Source organism: Chionomys nivalis, chromosome 4 (genome assembly GCF_950005125.1).
Source record: "Chionomys nivalis chromosome 4, mChiNiv1.1, whole genome shotgun sequence".
Lineage (NCBI taxonomy): Eukaryota > Metazoa > Chordata > Mammalia > Rodentia > Cricetidae > Chionomys > Chionomys nivalis.
This window is the reverse complement of record NC_080089.1, coordinates 84,563,710-84,584,595: the sequence shown is the minus strand read 5'-3', so window position 1 is coordinate 84,584,595 and position 20,886 is coordinate 84,563,710. Positions and strand designations below refer to the sequence as shown.

Here is a 20,886-nt window from a genome sequence, read left to right as displayed (position 1 = left end):
TTTTTTAAAGTTAAAACCTTCCTTTTTAATTAGACAGAAAAAGGGAAAATAATGCGGGATATCTTTCTGTATATGTGTTGCTTTATTGGTTGATGAATAAAGCTGCTTCAGCCTATGGCAGGGCAGAATAAAGCCAGGCAAAAATCCAAACAGAGATATATATAGAGAATAGGTGAAGTCAGGAAGACGCCATGTAACTGCTGAAGGAGAAGGATTTGCAGAAACCTTACCTGGTAAACCACAGCCTCATGGCGATACACAGAATGGTAGAAATAGGTTATTTTCTACAGAGCAACTCCGTCTCAAAAAATCAAAAAAGGGGGGGGGTTATTTTAAGATATAAGAGCTAGCCAATAAGATGCCTGAGCTAATAGACCAAGCAGTGTTGTAATTAATATAGTTTCTGTGTCGTTATTTGGGTCTGGCGGCCGGGAAACGAGCGAACAGTCTCACACTGAACAATGTACTTTGTGCAGCTCTGTGTAAGTGGTTGAAATTTTCAGAACCAAAGCAGGGGCAGTGGGGGCTAAAGTGCTCAGCGGTCTCTTTGGGAATACTTCTAAGTAAGTGCCGGATGTGTTTTATCATCGCCCAGGTAGTAAAGTGGACACCGAACCACATATCTAATTGTGGTCTCCTTTGGCACAGTCTGTGAACCAAGAGTTGCCTTTTTTCTGTTGTGTGGGGTTTGTTGTTGTTTGAGACAGTCTCATTGTGGATCCCAGGCTGGCAGAGAACTCAGGAAATATTTACTTTCTGACTTTTTGCAGAAGGCTGCCTGGCATCTGTGTTTCCCTATGAACATCTTGCATATCAGTTAATAATATTTTGATTCCCTGCCTTTAGTGCTGGTCTCAGAAACAAGAGTTAAAAACATGACCCGGAGCTGGGCGGTGGTGGCGCACGCCTTTAATCCCAGCACTTGGGAGGCAGAGGTAGGCGGATCTCTGTGAGTTCGAGACCAGCCTGGTCTACAAGAGCTAGTTCCAGGACAGGCTCCAAAGCTACAGAGAAACCCTGTCTCGAAACCCCCCTCCCCCCCAAAAAAAAAACCCATGACCTAGAACGTCCACAGGGCGACCGGTACAATCTCGCCTGGTCTCACCTAGTCTGGCTTGTTTCCTAGGGTTCTGTTTTCCTGGGACAGGGATTTTTTTTTAAGGTCTCTATGGGAAGGAAGCAGAAGAATGGTGGGTTAAGCTTTGCTTCTTTCACGCAGTGTGAAGCGTGTGTAGTTTTTCTCATCATAGAGAAATCATTAACTTGGGCTCTATTTTGCATTATCAGTGAGCCAGATGAAAGAGGGATGCACCTGGATGTTTCCATAACGCCCACCTCACTTTTGCTGCGAACCCCTGACGGCTGCAGCGAGACCCAGCTTCCAGCAGAGGTCAGGCTTGTACCTTCCTCGTGCCGCGGGCTGCAGTATATCAGCGGAGATGGCCTGCACCTTCGTCTGCAGGCCCGCACTGAATCCAGCCCTCGTGAGTAGAAGCCGCAGCCCTGATGGATGTTGATATTTATTAAGTTGAAGTTTTCCCAGGTGAAAAGATTGGCAATCAATGACCTGGAAGGGCTATTGATCGAGAAGTTTCAGGGTCCTGATCCATTGCCAGTTACCAGCTGTGTGATGTGAAACATGCCATCATTTAATGTTTCCGAACCTTCACTTCTTTAAGTATACGTTTAAGAATACACTTTAATTTTTAGAGCATCTCTAATCTCTTGGCAAATTTGAGCAGAAAGTACAGATATTTCCCCCAAACCGCCCATTCCATTTCTTCAATCATAAATGTCCGGCTCACGGATGTAAAACCATAAAGCAAGTATCTAAAACCTGGTTTGTTTTAAGACATTGCATAGATATGTATTCATTCAGCAGGCAGGCGTGCTCCAACTTGGTGTGAGCCGTTCGATGTGGATGCCGGGAACACAGAGGCCAACAAGCCACCAAGGCCTCTGTGCTTGTGGAGTGTCTGTTCTAATGGCTGGGAACGTCGGATGCTGACGACATAATTAAATTGCATACAGCAAAACGTTGTGGGTAAAGAAGGCAGAATAATGCCATGGGGAGTAATGAGTTTCTGGAAGGCTACCTGAGGGTGAGATAATTTACCAGAGAACTGAGCCGTGGAGATTATCCCCTCCGTGCAGAGACCATTCTAGTTGGGGTAATGCCTATAGAGGACCCAGAGTCCCATGGGAGGTTGTTGCCATCTCAGTGGCTGTAACTGCAGGGTTTGTGATTGTATACGAACTCAAAATGTATATTAATACAGCTAGGTGGTAAAAAAAAAAAAACAAAACCTTTTTTTTTGTAAGATCTCATTTTTTTTTTTTATTCGATACTGGCTCATTGTATCTCTTATAATGTAATGAGTGCTGTAGAGGGGAACCAGTATTGGGGGAAGCGGAGCTGATGCTTCATATCAGAGAAAAACCTTTGTTCTTTCTATTGCACCCCAAAGCCTCATTGCTGAGCCATCTGCAGTAAGCCCTTCAGCAAGCAGAACATTGTGCATCCTGGAGGTGGGACAACAGGATTGTTCTAAGAGGCCTGTATGATGTAAACCCATCCTCTGGCTTTTGAAAGGCAAGGGAAGGTAGAGGGAATGTCACTTATTCTTTTGTCCAAGAGTAATTTTGTTAATGTTCCAAATTAGTGACTGACTGGAATATGTAGGATCAGTTTGAGAAATGAGGGACAGGGGAAGGAGATGTCATGTCATGCTTAAGTGACATCCAATAGGGCAAGGTCCCCAGGATGGGACCATAGCCCAACTGCCTCCCCGACTGTACCCACATTCTGGGATGGAGGAATCATTTTTCCTGTTGGCAACAATAAGTATAGCAGGAGCTTCCTGCTAAAACTAACAAAAAGCAGGCGTGAGAGCCACCATGTTTTCTAGGATTCTGATAGTAAGGATAGAGGAATAGGGACGTCCAGGGACATAGTATTTGGGCATATTGCCTATTCATATTCTGTAACTGAATTATTTTTTACATTTTTAATTAATGAGCAACATTCAGTACTGACTGCGGGCAAACTGAATCCACTGCTGTTTGTTGGTTTTCACATTGTTTGTGTTTGTTGGACAATTTCATGATGTGTTTGAAACATTTTGCTCAAATACCTGAAAAGGGAAACTCTCAAAGCCTGTTCTATGGTGCATACAAAGCTCTCTAAAGCGGATTCTTCCAACTTTAATTGCTTTGGTGCTTGCTGTATAATAGGTGGGGAATAAGTGTTTCCGCATGGCTGACTATCAGCTCGGTGCATGCTGGAGTGCCCCCGAAATCTAAGCACTGGAGGAAGCAACTTTTGAAGTTTTTAGCATTCAGTCGTGTCTCGAGGCTTTAAAGAGTTAGTTACCTTCTCAGCTTTTAGGGAACAGTCATGACCCACATCTCCCTGGCACACTGGTTTGACGTTGATGCAGGTGGGGTGGTGACTTTCTGTGTGCAGCGTGTGTTCTGCTGGTACTCTTCCCCGGCAGCCATGCGCAGCCAGGATTCCATTCCTGACGTATGGCCGGCAGAGAGCAGTGTTCCACTGAAAATTGATTTCTTCTGGACTGTGTTGGAGGGCTTAACCTGGGTCTTCGCTATAGATGATCAGCGTTGAAGAATAATACTGTTTATTTAACCTTCGTGCAGCAGGGATTTGTAGAGACACTTAGAGATTAAACTGCAGAACTTTTTTAACTGGGAGGACTTAAACTTTCTGGCATGTTAAAAAGCATTTAAAAGTACATACAAAGAGCAGTAAGCAGATTTTATTGCTTGCTTATAGTAACTATGACCTCATTTCTTCAATTAGGTTTTTTATAGACAAATAATCTTGTGGATTTTTTTAAAATAAAAATTTCCTTCATTTACAAATGAAACGTCAGAAATGAGAGGTACAAGCCATCCAGTGCAACTGGATGGGCAGTCTAGGCTTTCCCCACAGTTTGCAATATCTTCTCCTCCCTCTCGTCCCCACCCTCCACAGTTTCATCAGACACTGGATTTTGCTCTTGGATAAAGAAACTCTTAGAAGCTTTGCATTCCTTGGATCTGTTCCACAAAGACTGGTCTGGATGTCCACTTTGCTTACTCGTAGTGTTTAACGTGAAGGGGTGGACATAAAACTTAACCGTCAAAGCAAAAGCCAGATTGAGCTTACATTTTAGCGATCCAGCTACGCTTGTTGTTAATATAGAATTTATCATATTTATAGAATGAGAGAAGAGACTCACCAGTATGTTACACGGTAATCTAGGGCAATGCCTGGCTCAGGAATACTAAGCAAAGTCTGTTGTTTTTGGAAACGCTTCACAATGTTTGCTTCTGGTTGAGTCATCGGAGAGTGCTAATTGAGCCTAGACTTCTGGGTTATTCATCAACAGTGTGTATTGGTGGCAATTCATTGTGCTAGTGAATCCTTTAAACATCATATAATATGTTTGTTCCAAACCACTAAGACTTGCTGTTTTGTTGATTTCCTTTAGAACTGATTTCAGTGTTTAAGCACGGCTTGCAAGCCCAAGAATGTTGCACATTTTCTTGCCAATCCTGCGGTGAAGTCTTGATAAAGGACAGGTAAGGAATGTATTGAGCGCTGATTACAACTCTGCCTGGGGATGATATCTGGAAGCAGTTACCAAGGGAACGGTGGGGGCCTTAAAGTGAGAGCCAGCTTAATGTCCCTTTGAACAAAGTGAACCCTGACTCTCACCATGATCATGGAGGGGGGCATAGTATGGTCTGAGGGAGGCAGCTGGTCTTGGAGGAAGAGCCTGGACCGATCACTGAGTGGAGAGCCATGGAGTCATCTCTCAGTGTCCCTTTAATTCTGATGGTGTGTGAGGGTTTCCGCAGGAAGTAGATTTCCATCTGCAGGGGCTGTGCAACAGGACTGGATCTGAGCTAGTTCGGTCGGGGCCTTTTTAAAACCCATTCCCTAGTCCCCTGCTTATTAAGATGGAGCAGACAGAGCACAAAGTAACCTTTTCTCAGTGATTAGGTTCATCCTGTAACCTGCTCTGGTGATGTACTGTAATTACTCTAAGGAGAAGGGAAGGGCTCTTTGCTATTTCCTTTCCTTAGCATTCCCAAGTTAGCCTCTCTCTCTCTCTCTCTCTCTCTCTCTCTCTCTCTCTCTCTCTCTCTCTCTCTCATTGTCTCTTGTTAATGTTTTTTTCTTCCTCAGGTCAGCTTTCTGATTTCTTGGGCATAAATGCTTCCTCTGAATTTTCAGCTTCTAGCGACTCATGTAGAAGACAGATGAAAACATTATTACTGTTAGCTGTATTTAAAGGAAGAATTCTTTGATGGATTTCCTGACTTAGGTGCCTGAGACAAGAAAATAAAACTTCCTTTCTGCAGCCTGCTCCGCTTTCAGCGCCCTTGGTTCTCTAAGGCCAAGCCTCTGCCCAGCAGATTTTGCTTCCTGTGCATCGTCACCAGGCACTGTGACCATTGCCTTTAGAGGAGATCACTTTCCTCTGCCCGCCGTCACTTACCGAATGACACTTGGTCAGCAGCCTGCTGTCTAATCAGACTTCCTCTTGCTTTGCCCTGTGCAGATCCACTGTCTCCCTCCCCCCATAGGTATTCTAAGCACAGTTGTTCTTTCTGGATGGAGAACTGGGATCCTGTACACGTCACAGCAGCTCCCCTGTGCTGCCTCCAGTTTCAGCCCTTTCTTTAGCTTCCTGCCTCCCCACCAGACTCACACGTTATCCCTGGCAGCTTTTCTTTGTGCTGAGGCTACCTGAAAGCTACTCCCTTTCCTGACCGCACCCTACCCACCACCACTCCCTGGTTCGCCCCAGCCTGAGTTTCAGAATTTAGCTGCCATGGCAACACTACTTTGAGCCATTCTGGGTTGCTTTAGGTCCTCTTCTGAGGTCCATTTGCCCGTCTTCACATACTGTGGGCTTAAGAATATCCACCCTGACTTCTCTGCCCTTGATTCCGATTCCTATTCTCTTGATTGTGCAGTCTAGAGCAGGAGCCACCGCTGGCCAGACGGAGTGTCCAGCCACCATTTGCTAGCTCAGGAATCTTTTTTTTAAATATTTTTATTTTTTAAGATTTATTTATTATGTATACAATATTCCTTCCATGTATGTTTGTATGCCAGAAGAGGGCACCAGATCTCATTATAGATGGCTGTGAGCCACCATGTGGTTGCTGGGAATTGAACTCAGGACCTCTGGAAGAGCAGTCAGTGCTCTTAGCCTCTGAGCCATCTCTCCAGCCCTGCTCAGGGAATCTTGGAAAGGTTATTTGGTCACTCTTCCACAGTGTCCTTAGTGCTGTTGGGAGGATCTGGTGACTCAAGTGTTTCTAGCAGTGCCTGGTACGGGGTAACCATTATTCTTACCTGCCTCCTCCGCATCAGGCACGGCGCCTAGAGAAAAACTGTGTTCTTAGGAAGTCTCTATTGGGTTGAACGTAGTAAAGTTTGGTGTTTATTTTGGCTTCCCACCAGGCTTTCTTGCTTGCCTCCTGATCTTGGCAGTGCTCCAAGTAGATGAGCTGCCGCAAATGCACCCTCAAGGTTTAGGGAGGTTTCAAACGGAGCTTCTTTTGAGTGATTGGCATGAGTAAGAATTGAAGGGGTCTGAAATATATGGAGGCGAAGTTCTCTATGCATCTGCTCTTGATGGCAGATGCACTTCTGAAAGAGCCAAGAGATCTCTGTGCACATTGGCCTTCCCTCAGAGACTGTTTCAGGCTTTGGATTAACTCTCAGATGAAGTTTCTGAAACATACTATCCCATGCCACATGCAGTGATCTGGGAGTTGCAGCAGGAACGGTTACGTTCTTGGTACTCATTACAGAAGGGGGACGCTGTTTCTTTACTGTCTAGTGTTTATGCTTCCCTGGGAAAGGATGCTAAGGGAGAGGGCCTCCCTACAGTGCCTGTCTCTCTGTCCAGGACTGTAGTCTTCTGTTTTATATTGGTCCTCCTTTGGCTATAAAATTGAGAACTGGAAGGGCGTGGGGCTGATGGTAAAACACAGCCTTCCTTCTTGACTATCAGGAGGCTTGCCATTCCTTTCCTCGCTGGAGAATGGAGTGTAGGTATGAACTTCCGTTCTCTCACTGAGGGCGGAGGACCTTTTCTGTACCACCTGAACTTCTTCCAGTACAGCCTTCTAATCATGCTTGCTTTCCAGACTTACCAAGAGAGCTAAGCAATGCAACATATCTAACTGAGTAAATGCTCAGCAAGGTTTATAATTGGTTTTATTGATTCCGTCTCCCCTTTCCAGATTGTTTTTATTAGTAAAGTAGCAAGTGTCCTAGTTTAATGTCTCAAGCATTTTGGGCTGAGGACCGTGGCTCCCACAAGTCCCCTCCCACCCTTTCACAGCACCCCCCCATCAAGCCCATGTGTGTGCCTTGAGCAGCGCAGGTAGTAACGTGCTCAGCGTTTGCTTCCATCACATACTCTCTGAGACAGTATGTCCCGTGATTATGGATGGACTTCCCCCTGGTATCTGCTCACGGATCTCACAATTTACTGTTGAAATCAATCCTGGGCCTCTGCACTTCCTCCTTGGTGACCTGTTCTGCATGGTTGCCAAGGACCACTTTGGTGCTTCTTAAAAAGCAAACGGAACCAGAGTTGTTTCAAGTGAGCTGATGTGTGTTTTCATCAATATCAACAAATTATAAGTAACAGTCTCCAGAGGGTATCAGGGTTATCGACTGCTTTCTTTTAAATTTTATTTTGTTATTTTTATAATGTGCATGTGTATGTCTACGTGTGGATATATGTGGGGGTGTGTGTGCAGTTGCCTATAGAGTCCAGAAAAGGCTGTCAGATCCTTTGGGGCTGGAGTTATAAGGTTGTAAGGCACCCCACATGGGTGCTGGGAGCTGAGCCCAGGTCCTCTATGAGAGTGGCATGCCCTTATCCTTTGAGCCATCTCTCAAGCCCTCCTATAGAGGAATAAGTTGTATTAGTTTGGGGGCATTATTTCTCTATCTGTAAACTGCAGAAGTTGGGTTAGAGAAACCTGTCACAGTTTCATCAGCACGGAACTTTTCTGATTATTGAAACTCAAGAGCTTGTGCTCTGAGCTTCTGTGACTCTTGAGTGCCTGGCTAGTTTAAGGCTAAAGCATGCTCTATTCTTTCCTTTTGAATGAGAAAGATTCTTGTCAAGGAAAGGACAGAAATAACATATAAAGACATTGACTCGGAAAGACTCGTTAATGGCTTTTCATTTTCATCACCAGAGCGTCCGAGGCCTGCGAATTATTACAGCCTTTTTCTTTCTGCAGGGCTGCATATTCTTAGTCAGTTTGTTTTGTTTGCATATTAGTTAATAGCCCCTTGTTTCTTTACAAGACAGCTGTCCAATTCATAATTATTTTAGTGCAAGTTTTCCTACCAAATTTGTCTGAATATGTGCAGCTTTTAACTATGTTCTTGTTGAGGCCAAACAACCGATACATTTCCCTTTTTTGCAAATAGTCTAATAAACATCCAGTGTGTTTAGATTTTGTTATGCCCTCTTGGAATAGATTCCCGTCAGACTAGAGAATGACATTGATAGCCAAACAGATTTTCCACACACACCTTGGTATTCAGACTGTCTTTGGCATTGTCCTGAGGTCTGTGGACCAGTCCCTCCTGCCACCCACACTGGCAATACTCGGTGTCAGCCCCAAGCTCATGGGGAACACTGAAACTTTAGGAGAACAGCAGGATGGGCTTTGTGGAAACAGATGTCACAGTGTCCAACTGCTTGAGGGAGCCACTTGACAGGCCAGCTCCAATTGTAGCTGCAAAGGAATACTCTGGTGAGTATCACCACTTGTTTATAAAAGAAATAAATAGGTTTTGAAAGTATAAAATCGAGCCTTGGATATGCTATAGACCACATGCTTGCATGTACAAAGCGTGTTCAGTCCCTGTCACCCTGCTCCCCTCCCCCCAAACAAGGTGTTTTGTAAACTGGCCTTTTGACAGCATTGCATGCATTTAGGAATAAGATTATATATTACAGATTAATCACGGTGTGTACAGACAAATATTAGAATCTAAAGCTAGTTTTATAGTGCTGGTTGCCTGCCTGTTGGGTAATGTTGCCTGAATTTATGTAAATTCTGGCTGCCATATTTTGAGCTTTAAGTAGTTAATATATTTTCAAGATCTTTAATGTTCAGTTGGTTCAAATCAAATCTTTAAACAGTTCTCTGGCATTGCCATTATTATTGTCATTGATTAGAAACTGACTTCAAAGTTGAGGGATGTTGTATTTTCTACCACAAATGTTTAAGTGTTAAAACTCCAGCATAAGCTTTTATTAAAGTTATATATTACATGTCATTATTTTCCAAAAGTTTATATAGCAAACTTTAATTTGTTTTAACCATGTATTGTTCCTCACAGGATCTCAAGTCTAGAGGAAAACCTAAGTTACTGCTTCCCTTTCTTTCCAGCAGATTTTTAGCTAAACTACCTTGAATTTAAAAATAAAGGTTTCTCTTTTATTTGAATATACTCTTAGGAAGTAGATGATATCAAAAAATACATTTTAGTGTTATTTTGGCAGATATACTTTAAGTCGACCTGTGATTAAAATGCATCTTTCCTTCTTAAAGGTTTCATTTCCCCCCCCCCAAAAAATAAGAAAATTTTCTTTTTGCTGTAAACCTTTAATTTTTGCAGTGGGTTGTGAATTACATGCCTCTTTCTGATGCTATCTGTAGATGTTTATCTGGTGTGACATGGGGTCAAGTTAACTTTGAAATCTCCTATTTTGTGATAATGGGCATCAATTCTCCCAGGTCTTTGTGTGCTTCCATTTCTTTGATCATGCACGGTTCTTTGGCATTCTGTCTCTTTTCAGTGTATTGAGTTCCTGTCCTGGTCCTGAAGGCACAATGTCAGGAGGCAGAGAGTCTGACTGGCGATCCATGGTCCTGTGTATGCCTAACTCTGTTTTCACTTCCCTCCTTAAAACACTGTGATGCTTCTGCCTATTTTTAGGTCCTAGACTTCCCACGCATGTACTACCCTGCAGAAGGGGTGCTCATTCACCTGCTCAGCCTTTACTCCTGCCCTGTGTGGCCAGGGAGGAGAATGTATTCCAAGGGAAAGAATGACTTTAGAACCAAAAAGTCCTGGATAAAGACCCGCGCTTCCGTCTTTTGCTTCTAATTTTATGGACGTGTGAAGACATTTCACGCTCCTAAACCCCATTTTCCTCCTGTGTAACAGGAGCATTGTTGTTTAGACCTCACAAAGTGTCCTGAGCATTAAATATGGTAAGGTGTGTGCAGTGCCTCCAGGGGTCTTGTAAGTGCTTCTACTCATACTGACTCACAAGATTGCTATAGGACACATTTCTTGCTGGCCAGACAGCAACAAGAATTCCTCTCTGACCCATGGACAAACATTGGGCTGCTCTTAGGGGAGTCCTGCTGAGGAGAGTGAGGAGAGAGGGAGGAATTGTAGGAAACAGGGTTCAGGGACATTGCAAGAAAACCCACAGAAACCCCCTTGCCTGGCTCATGGGAACTCAGAGTCTGAATCAGGAAGCTACATGAGAATGGCCTAGGCCCTCTGCATATATGTGACAGGTGTGTAGGTTGATCTATATAGGAAATCCCGGCAATGGGGTCAGGGGCTGTCCCCAGTGCTTTGTCTGGCTCTTGGGAACTTGTTCCTCATGCTGGATGGCTTTGTCCAGCCTGAATACAGGGGGAAATGCTTGGTTTTATGGCAGCTTGATATGCCACGCTTTGCTGAAACCCTTGTGAGGTTGCCCTTTTCTGAGCGTATGAGGAGGAGGAGGGGTGGATTGGGGGAAGGGAGTGAGAGGAAAGGAAGGAGGGGAGGCTGTGGTCGGGATATAAAATAAAAAGCTTATAATAATTAAAACAAAAGATTTTCTATCTATATGGGTTTTGCTGCATGCAGTCCATGTAAGGGATAGTTGATATTCTCATTGGGGGATCCTTGTCTCCCCATGTGACATAGTTCCAGGTACAGAGCACAAGATCCGTATCAGACAGGTGTAGTTGCTGCTTTGGCTGAGAAGCTTCACTGCCCTGAACAGACAATTCTTTGATTGTGGCTTTTAGGATTTTACGAAGGTAACTGCATTCAGGGAAGGTCAAAGTATGCACCCTTACCAGATGTGTGCAGATGTGTGCAGCTCATTCATAGATCTTCCTAGTAAGATGCAGTTACGAATCATACGGATCGTTTCTACCGTAAGCAGTGTTGCCTAGCAATATATGTGATGCTCAGGATCTTACCTGGTTTCCAAGGTAACGAAGCTAGGTGGTTATTCCAAAGGTCAGATACTCAGGCAGCAAGGAAAGGCTTGTTAATCCTTACACCCACGTATGCAGCAAATCCAGCCAGGAGCCTCACATGTCAGACTTACCAAAATTTACTGCTTCATTCCTTCAAGAAACACTTAACAAGTGTGTCAAACGGCAGGAATACACTGCAAAGATAAAGAGATGTAGGGCCTGCCTTTGTGTTGTTTCTTCCAGTGCCCTAAATTCCTTTCATTGCTTGAGGAACTCCTGTTTTCTTATCCTTTAAAGACCAGCTCAGAAGTTACCTATTCTCTAGTTGATAAGCAGAATATGTCCTTAGGACATTGTCTGTCCTCCCCTGTATGCATGGTCTGGTTTGGGAGCACCCTGAATCCCTACAAATAAACTGTAGACTTTGTGTTTATGTGGGAAGGGGGCTGATGCTTTCATACATTTCCATTGTGATCTGTACTGCCACCCTCCCCCGGGAGGTTAGAACGGCATTCCTCTATTAGGAGCTTTCTAAACGTACACGTTTGCTTACCGGGTGCAGTCTCTACTTCCTATTGGAGTACCTTAAAAAGGAAGAGACTGTGTATGTGCTTGGGTGTCATATGTCAGGCCAGCATACTGGCCGGCTCCTGGCAAGCCTTCAGAAGTGGATGCTGAAAGAATCACTTGTCAGTGCCCTCCCACCTCAGCAGTCAAAATGATGCCAGTGGTGCCCCGTTTGAGCCAGCGTTTCTATTCATAGCTCTGTCCTGTGGAGCTGTGAGTTATATGGCTGCCCTCTTCTAATCTGTTACTGCCCTTTTATGATACTCATATTTGATTGGGAGAATCTAAGGAAAAATGTGGTAAGGTATATACAGTAGACACGACAGAGTCATATCTTAAATATTTTAACTTAACTCTGATCTTCTAAATGTACATTATTTTATTTGTATTTTACTAGTAAGAGAAGCAATAGATGTCACCTTAAGCAACAGATCAGGTTAGCATCACCAGGAGTAAGCCCTGCTGACGTAGAGTGCTGTGACAGGATGTAATGAGAAGGACTTTCTTCTCTGGAATGCTTTCACCAAGCCTGTGGCCCACACTAATCTGGAGACAGCATCAGAGAAGCTCTGCCTAAGAGGTGTCTTATAGACTGATGAGACGTATACACTTGGAAACTGTCACGGACCAGAGGAGGCCTGGATTGCATGATGACCAAATGCAGTGTGTGCCATGTATTATTGTACCCTGGAATCGAAAAGACAAAGTCAAAACCAAACAAAACTAAAGGACTTTGGTTAAAAAAACTGGTGACATCCAGATAAAGCCTGAGACTTTGACAAGTCAACTGTGGTTACCCAGATGCTAACTGGAGAAAGTGGGGAAAGTGTATATGGAACTATCCACAGTTTATATATGATCTCTGTGATGTTTTTGTAAATCAAAAATTATTCAGAAATAAAAAGTTTATTAAAATAGAGAAGTGAAAGAAATCACAGAAGAAAGTGCTATTTAATATCAGTAAACCAAATTAAAAAAGAAAATAACTCTTTAAATATTTATAACAATTGCCAGTTAAAAGGGTATATCCTTAGTATGGAACATATTTTTATAAATTAATAAGAATATATAGATAATATCTTAAAAAGTAGTTATTGGTCATTCTCCTTAGAAGAAATATAAATGTGACCAGTAAATGTAAAAATCACTTCTAGATCACTAGTAATTTAAGAGTTGCTAATTAAAGCAGCATTAAGTATGCTTTTAACTCGTTCCTTGGGTGGAGATAGGAAAAAAGAAGCATTTAATTAAGAAGAAGTTAATCCTATGTGGGGAGAAGTTCACCTACTTCTAAGATGTTTTCTCCCCAAAATGATCAGATTTCTATATAACTTTTTAACAGGCCTATCCATCACAGGGTTATTGATTAAGAATTCAAAAAATATCTGACAGTGTGGGGAGGAGCTAGAAAGTCTTGACATCTCATAGACGGTTGTGGAGTCATTGGGCATCCGGACTATGTGAAGAAATGAAAACAGAGTTCTGTCACACAGACCTCCCATGTGTGCATGCATGCAGTGTCTATCTGTGTCCCCTCGGGGCACAGGCCTCCCATGTGTGCATGCATGCAGTGTCTGTGTCTTCTCAGGGCACAGGCCGCACATGTGTGCATGCATGCAGTGTCTTCTCAGGACACAGGCCTCCCATGTGTGCATGCATGCAGTGTCTGTGTCTTCTCAGGGCACAGGCCGCACATGTGTGCATGCATGCAATGTCTATCTGAGTCTTCTCAGGGCACAGGCCTCCCATGTGTGCACGCATGCAGTGTCTGTATCTTCTCAGGACACAGGCCTCCCATGTGTGCATGCATGCAGTGTCTGCCTGTGTCTTCTCAGGGCACAGGCCGCACATGTGTGCATGCATGCAGTGTCTGCCTGTGTCTTCTCAGGGCACAGACCTCCCATGTGTGCATGCATGCAGTATCTGCCTGTGTCTTCTCAGGGCACAGGCCGCACATGTGTGTATGCATGCAGTGTTTATCTGTATCCTCTCAGGGCACAGGTCACCCATGGAAAGGATGGTGATGAAAACGCTGTCATGTTAGAATAGCTGATTTGTAAATAATGAGCCAAGGGAGACTTCTGCCTTCTTTATGCCTCTCTGCCGTGTGTAAAACATTGTCTAGAGTGAGTATATATTACTTTCATAATTGGGGGGAATTGACACTGCAAGCATGTGGCTAATGAGCTTCTTCCAAAAAAAGCATTGCATTTTGTACAGTGAAAAAAGTACCCTTTTTCTCTTTCCACTAGGAAGCTCCTCAGGGTGCTCCCACTGCCGAGTGAGAACTGGGGCACTCTGGTGGGAGAATGGTGCTGCCATCCTGACCCCTTTGCTAATAAGCCTCTACAGCCACGAGAAAATGACTGTTTTATTGGGGACTCTTTCTTCTTAGTGAATTTGAGAAGTGATTGGGAGCAGGTAAGAGTTGAACTGAAGTCTTAAATTGGTAAAATAACATTGCAAAATACAATGTAACTTAGAGGTTGATTTAGATACCAATTTCCCTGCTTTTAACGCAAGGTTTGTTGAAAAGATTGTTCTAAAAGCCACAATTCAGTATTTTAAACTGCTTCTGCTCGCCAGCTCTTTGGGTAGAGGAAAGGCCTTAAACTCAAGCCGTCGCTGGGGTCTGGAGGAACGGGACACTTATTCATACTTAGATTTTGGAGTGCTACCATAATGCCCTGCTTTCTGGCCACATTCTATAATCTGTGCATTTTAATCTCAAAAGTCTTAGTGAAAGTGCAGGAGTGTTAGCCCAGGATATCCACTTTGCAATTAGATCCAGGTATCTTACTGTGTTTGCCTATTGTCTAGACTTTCACTAATGTTGAAAAGGTGGATGCCATTAAAAAAAAAAAACAAAGAAAGAAAAAAAAGGAGCCCTCAAGTGGGGTTGAGCTGAGCTATTGGTCTGCACTGGTATTCAGCAGTTCAGAGTCCTATGCTCTCTGTATGTAGCTTGCTTTGAGGATAAGGCAGCTTCCTCTCACAACATTAAAAAAAATTAATTCTATTTAAGAGGAAGTCAACAGGTAGGTGTTGGTATGATCCTGGTAAGGAGTTCTCCCCCGAGATGGCCAGTCAAAAGAGATATAATTTAAAATGTCAAGAAAATTATCTTTGCACAGCCTTTATTTCAGTAGTGATTATTACTGGTAGGAACGGAAGTATTGCATTTTAAATTTCACTCAGAACTCAGTTCACTTTCTGCACTAAAAACAGCAGTGAGTGTGTTGTGGGTGGCCATAGGCCAGCTTGAAGAACAACGAGGAGGATGAAGGGGAGGCGGCAGATAGCTGGATAGCCCTCAGGTAGAGGTGCCTAGTGCTTCCTCTCAGCGCAGGAAGAAGCCCCTTGTCTGGCATGAAAGTGCTTGAGTGTTCTGTGTTCCAGCAGATGAATGGTGAGTTAGTGTAGGTCAATGTCATAGTTAGGGTTAAATTTATATTTTCATCTGAATTTAGATACTTTCTGTCATGTTTTTCATTTTTATAATTACATCACCTACTTGCACAGTATGGAAGGTGTGAGGAGGAAAACAATGGAAAAGATTAAATAAGAGAAATAGATTGAAATAAGAAAAACTGAGTTTTCCTTGTAGAGAAACCGCATCAAAATATATTCTCCGCTTTTACAGTCGTCACTTACATTAGGCCCTTTTAAAGAATTTATTGTCCTACTAAATGATAGTCCTGTGCTTTGTGTGCTAAAGGAAGATTCTTGTATTTAGACAGTGCAGTTTCCACTGTTAGGGAGGCTGTGGGAAGTTGCTCTCATGACAAGCTGCTGTGGACAAGGTTGTTTTCAAGTTGGTCTGGATGGAAGTTTCACTTTAATTGCATATTGTAGCAGTTGAAAGAGTATGCCTGTGACCGAAATAGTAACATAAATTTGGAGCGACTGCTTAAACACTGCTCTCAAGGCTCCGGTGGGAGCAAGGCTGCTCTGTGCTATTGAAAACCTATTCCTCATATCACCAGGTCTGGCCATCGAGCAGGACTGGGAAATGTCACATGGTGACACAGCATCCTAATGGTATCTCTTGGGAAGCATTTGTGTGTGTGTGTGTGTGTGTGTGTGTGTGTGTGTGTGTGTACATAAGACCATATCAAGGGTCCTTAGAAATTGAAACAACACAAAAGAAAATAAAATCATGGACAGGAGGCTAATCCAGCTCTCTGAACGGTACTGCCATCTCTCAGATATATTGATTTAATTAGTCCCCAGCAATGTCTTTCTTTGAGGTTTGCTCCATAGAGTTCCCACAGTGTTAGACGGCTTCATTATACAACTTGTTTTATTATTTCCTTGAGGCTTAGCTAGAGAAAAATGCCTTGCAAGGCAGAGCTTCTTCTTAAACAGAATTAACGTGCTAGAGTATTTTAATTAAAAAGATTGGAGTTTGGAAACAGCACAAACATATCCTCACATGCTTTCATTCCTCCATGCCTTCTTGGGTTTGTAGTGCTGTTTCTGGGCCTCATTAACGCAATAAGTACGTTCTATTTTCAGAAGTCCTCTGCTGAAGACAGGGATGTGATTCACTTGTCATGTCTCATATTAGTTTTTGGGCATCCCAACATACTGAGTATTTCGCATCTTATATTAGGATAATAACAGTGGACCTCAATCTTCCATTAGAGTCATAATATGATTCAAAATTTAGGAAACATAAGCTAGGAATGGGAATTATTATGCCTGTGGTCCTAACTGCACTGGAGATATAGATAGTATATTGGGTTCAGGAATGCAAGTCCAGCCTGAGTGACATTACAAGACCTCATTTTGCAAAGCAACGAAACTTAGTGCAATCATATTTTATTTTATTTTTCTAAAGAAGCAAAATTGAATTTGACTTGATTACTGCTGGAGAGTATGACCAAGATCAACTTTATCTTTTATTTTTGGGGGCACTGAGTTAATAATTTATGGGTTTGAGGAATTTTTTGTGATTTTCATAACATTTACACAGTACATTGATCATCTTTATTAGTATGCATGCTTCATCTGCCCCTTTTTTCTTACTAATGTGATTAAAAGCAAATAATAGTATTGTGTCATTTCATCCCTATGTGTTTCCATATGTGTGTAGGTCTAAAAATAGGGAAAAAAGAAATATGAAACCTCAATTACCATTATCACACCTAATAAAATTAGGTCATATGCAAATTTTATTAGTTATCTTCAAAGTATTTTCAGTAGGTTTATTTGGATGAAAAATGATTTGCTTTTTATTGATCAATTTTTAAATGTTGATTGTCCATATCTTATAAGGTTATAATCTTATTTTTAAAAACAAATAAATAAACCAATGCTTTTCCTATTTTATTTATTTATTGGTTAGAGAAATGACTCAGAGGTTAAGAGTCCTTTTTGCACTCTTACCCAAGTTTCGGTCCCAGCACCCAAGCCAGACAGTTTACAACTGTTTGTACTTCCTACTCCAGGGGATTTAGCACCATTTTCTGGCCTCCCTGGGCACCTGCATATACCTGGTATGTGTGTGTGTGTGTGTATGTGTGTGAGAGAGAGAGAGAGAGAGAGAGAGAGAGAGAGAGAGAGAAGAGAGAGAGAGAGAGAGAGAAGAGAGAGAGAGAGAGAAAGAGAGAGGAAGAAGAAAGACAAAGTGACATGATCCATTATAAATGAAATGTGTAAGGGATGTAAGAGAAATCTGACACACACATGCACACACACACACACACACCAAAAGCACCATTTTCTGTCTGAATAAAGCAAAATCCTTTCCAGCTTTGCTGTTCCAGTAAACCCTTTATTTCAAATTTAACTTTTAGAAAATAACATCCTTTGAAAACACTGTTACTACCAATTTGATGCTGGCTGGATGTTTTTACCATTAGCCTGAATCTGGAGATCTTGGCCTTCATGACCTCTTTGCAAGCTCCCACTTTCTGGGCATGAGCGATTTGGCACTTCCCTGGTCCAGGGGTCTATGGCTTCAGATGGGAATGACTTTGTCCAATCACCTGCTGTGGCGAGACTCTGCACCTGCTGTCTGTGTTGGGCTGGATTTAAGGATGTTAATAGCTGGACATGGTATCACCTGTGCACCATGCTTAGGGACCTTGCCTGGCTAGTGCCAGGGCCAGCGTGAGTAGGCTTGAAGATGTTCTATTTGGTAGTTTCCTCAACTGAGATTTGTAGAGACAGATCAGTGGAGCTGTGTAAGTCCCGAAGCTAGAGGAAAATAGGATAGGTTGTGAGTTATTGAAGTATGAAGATACTCATTTCAGAAGTCCCGGTGGGGAAGAGCCACCGGGCATTTGCGGGTTTCTGCTAATAGTGCATTCAAAGGTAGGTGAAGGACTGAGTCATAAAGACCCCACTAGGATTTGCATAGTGGCTTCTGATTAACCTTCAACTAAAGCAAGACATGTATTTTTTATGATTATATTTTTTTATTCATTTTAATTATATGTGTATTGGTGTTTGCCTGTATATACATATCTGTTCAGCCGATGAGTGAAAGGCATAGTGTGGGTCAGAAGTGGCCATCAGATTCCCTGGAACTGGAATTATGGATAATTGTTAACCCCCATGTGGGTGTTGTGAAATGAACCCAGGTCCTCTGGAATAGGAACTAGGTCTCGGAATCACTGAGATATTTTTCCAGCCCCAAGGCAGGTATTTGCTTTTTAACTTTTTCATGTAACTTGCTTTTGCCTCCAGGACTTGATTGGTCCCAATCAGGTATATACCATATCTATTCGATAATAGATTGCAAGTGTGCACAACCTACTTTATGACTTGGTGGGTCACAAAATGCTCAGCTCATGATGGGCAGCCTGGGTCACATGGTAACTTTTTGGCGTGTAGTCAAATGTTCTGTTTCCACTAAAGCCTAATAGCAGGCCAAGAAGAACTGTCTCTCAAAGGTAGAATAGTTGTCTGTAGATGATGGTAAAACCTTTCTCCAAAGTCCCATAGGTCCCTTCTGTGATTCACCCATATGGTTCAGCCAAAGGCTCCAAATAACATCCCTACCTGCCACTGACACCTCAAGTACCATTGGGTCTGCTGCATCATCAGATGTAGAACAGCCTGCACGGTAGCCTGGACTTGTTGAAAATTCTTCTCCTGTCTTAGGCCCTATTCAACACTAGCAGCTTTTCAGCCCTTTGGTGTATTGGTCAGAGTAACACAACTAAGGCAGGCGTTTGCTGTCTCCAGAATCTAAATAGGCCCACCAAGCATTGTGCTTCTTTCTTGGTAGCAGGAGGGTCTAGACACAATAACTTACCCTTCATCTTTGAAGGAATATTTATGCATGTTCCACATTACTGAACTTGCAGAAATTTCACTGAGGTGGAAGATCGCTAAATTTGTACCCATGGAGGCCAGAAGTGGACACTGGGATCGGACTTCCATTCCCTGGGATGGAGATTACAGATGGCTGTACACTGCTGTGTGGGTGCTGGGAATCAAACTGAGGTCCTCTGGAAGATCAAGCAGTGCTCTTAACTACCGAGCCATCTCTCCAACACCTCTTCCTGTTTTTAAATTAAAATTTCTTTTATTTTAAGTCAAGGTCTTACTGTTTTACACAAGGTAGTCTAGAACTTTACTATGTAGCTCAGGCACACCATGAACTTGCAATCCTCCTGCCTCAGCTTCATAAAAGTTGGATTATAGGTATTTAACACCATACCCAGCTTCACACATTTTTAGGACATCAACTACATTGCGACACATATGTGAATGAAGAGCATTGTGTAGCTTTAATGAAGAATTACTGTGGGTCTCAAAAATAATAACATTCTTTAATGACGAGGAGAATGTCAGCATTTAAGCAATATCCTACTGAACTTGGAGTTTTGAAGTCTGAGAGTGTTTCGGGAAATTTTTTTCACTACCCATCTCTCCAGTTACAGTGCATATCTTAAATGGAAAAAAATAGAATTACATGAACAAGTTAGGTATTTTTAACTTCTGAATTATGGGTGGCTATGATTAGTAGGTTGCACTGGACTCAGACTGAATGTGTGAGCTAGTGCTCCAATCCTTCTGTATTCTGGGCGCTCTGAGTTCGGGTGACTTATCCACCATTGCCCTTGTCACCCACCATGTCCCTGATCTTTAGAAGTATGAAGTGCTTCTTGTTCCGATTATTTGGCAACGTTTGGATTACCAGGAAGTGGCTAGATTTGTAAAAGTCAATCTGTGTATTATTCTGTCTTTGGATAGGAGAAAAAATGATCTCTGCATGTGAATTATGCACACAAGCTAAATGTATTCCTAGTATTTACTTGAGGGCAGAGTAGAATGTAAAGTTCAATGTATACCCTGGGGATTGTGTCAAAATTATATATTCCTTTTAAGAAAAGTTGAATGACATTTAAATGACATTTTTTCTTTTCCACAGGAGCCAAAAGCAAATACCAAAGTCATTTGTAAGCGTTGCAAGGTAATGTTGGGAGAGACCGTATCATCAGGTAGGAATTTCATAATGCAAGGCTGAAATGACTGCCCTCTTACTTAAAAACCAAACAGATTTTATAGTCACTATGTAGGAAAGAGGGATAATTAATTTATTTGATAGAATGCATGGCTTAAAGAATAGAAACCACCTAATCCATCACCTAGTCTGCCAATGAGTCTGTACTCTCTGACCTTGCAAGGGCTAGTTAGCAAACCATGGTTTGTCTTCATTGTCTCATGGCCTTTTTGCAAAGCATCAGTATAGAGTTTGCACTTAGGTCCGACTTAAGGAAGGTTGGAGCCTTTTTCTTAACACGATTCTTCTGTCTAAAGAGTTAATACCCAGAGATGGAGAAGTTGCTTTTCTTTGCTGCTATCTGCCTTGGGGCCCTATTTTGGCATTGGAAGTAGAAGGGGCCTTGTTGAAATACTAAGAAATATATTCTGGATTTTGTACTTTTTTCCTTATTCTTTCTTTATTTTTTTGTAAAGATTTTTAAATTTTATTTTATGTGTGTGAGTCTTTTGCCGGCATGCATTTATGTGTGCCTCACAAGTGCCTAGTGCCTGCAGAAGTCAAAGGAAGGCATCTGATTCCCT

At 42.5% G+C, this 20,886-nt stretch overlaps 1 protein-coding gene across 1 annotated transcript in view; it reads left to right on the top strand.

Moving 5' to 3' along the window:
- The window catches only part of Ube3d (ubiquitin protein ligase E3D), a 138,418-nt gene that overhangs the window by 7,920 nt on the left and 109,612 nt on the right, over positions 1-20,886 (top strand). Inside the window, exons 2-5 of the mRNA XM_057767748.1 lie at positions 1,288-1,484; positions 4,494-4,584; positions 14,094-14,262; positions 20,231-20,300. Of these exons, the coding sequence (XP_057623731.1) occupies positions 1,288-1,484; positions 4,494-4,584; positions 14,094-14,262; positions 20,231-20,300 (527 nt within the window). The remainder of the gene's footprint in view (positions 1-1,287; positions 1,485-4,493; positions 4,585-14,093; positions 14,263-20,230; positions 20,301-20,886) is intronic.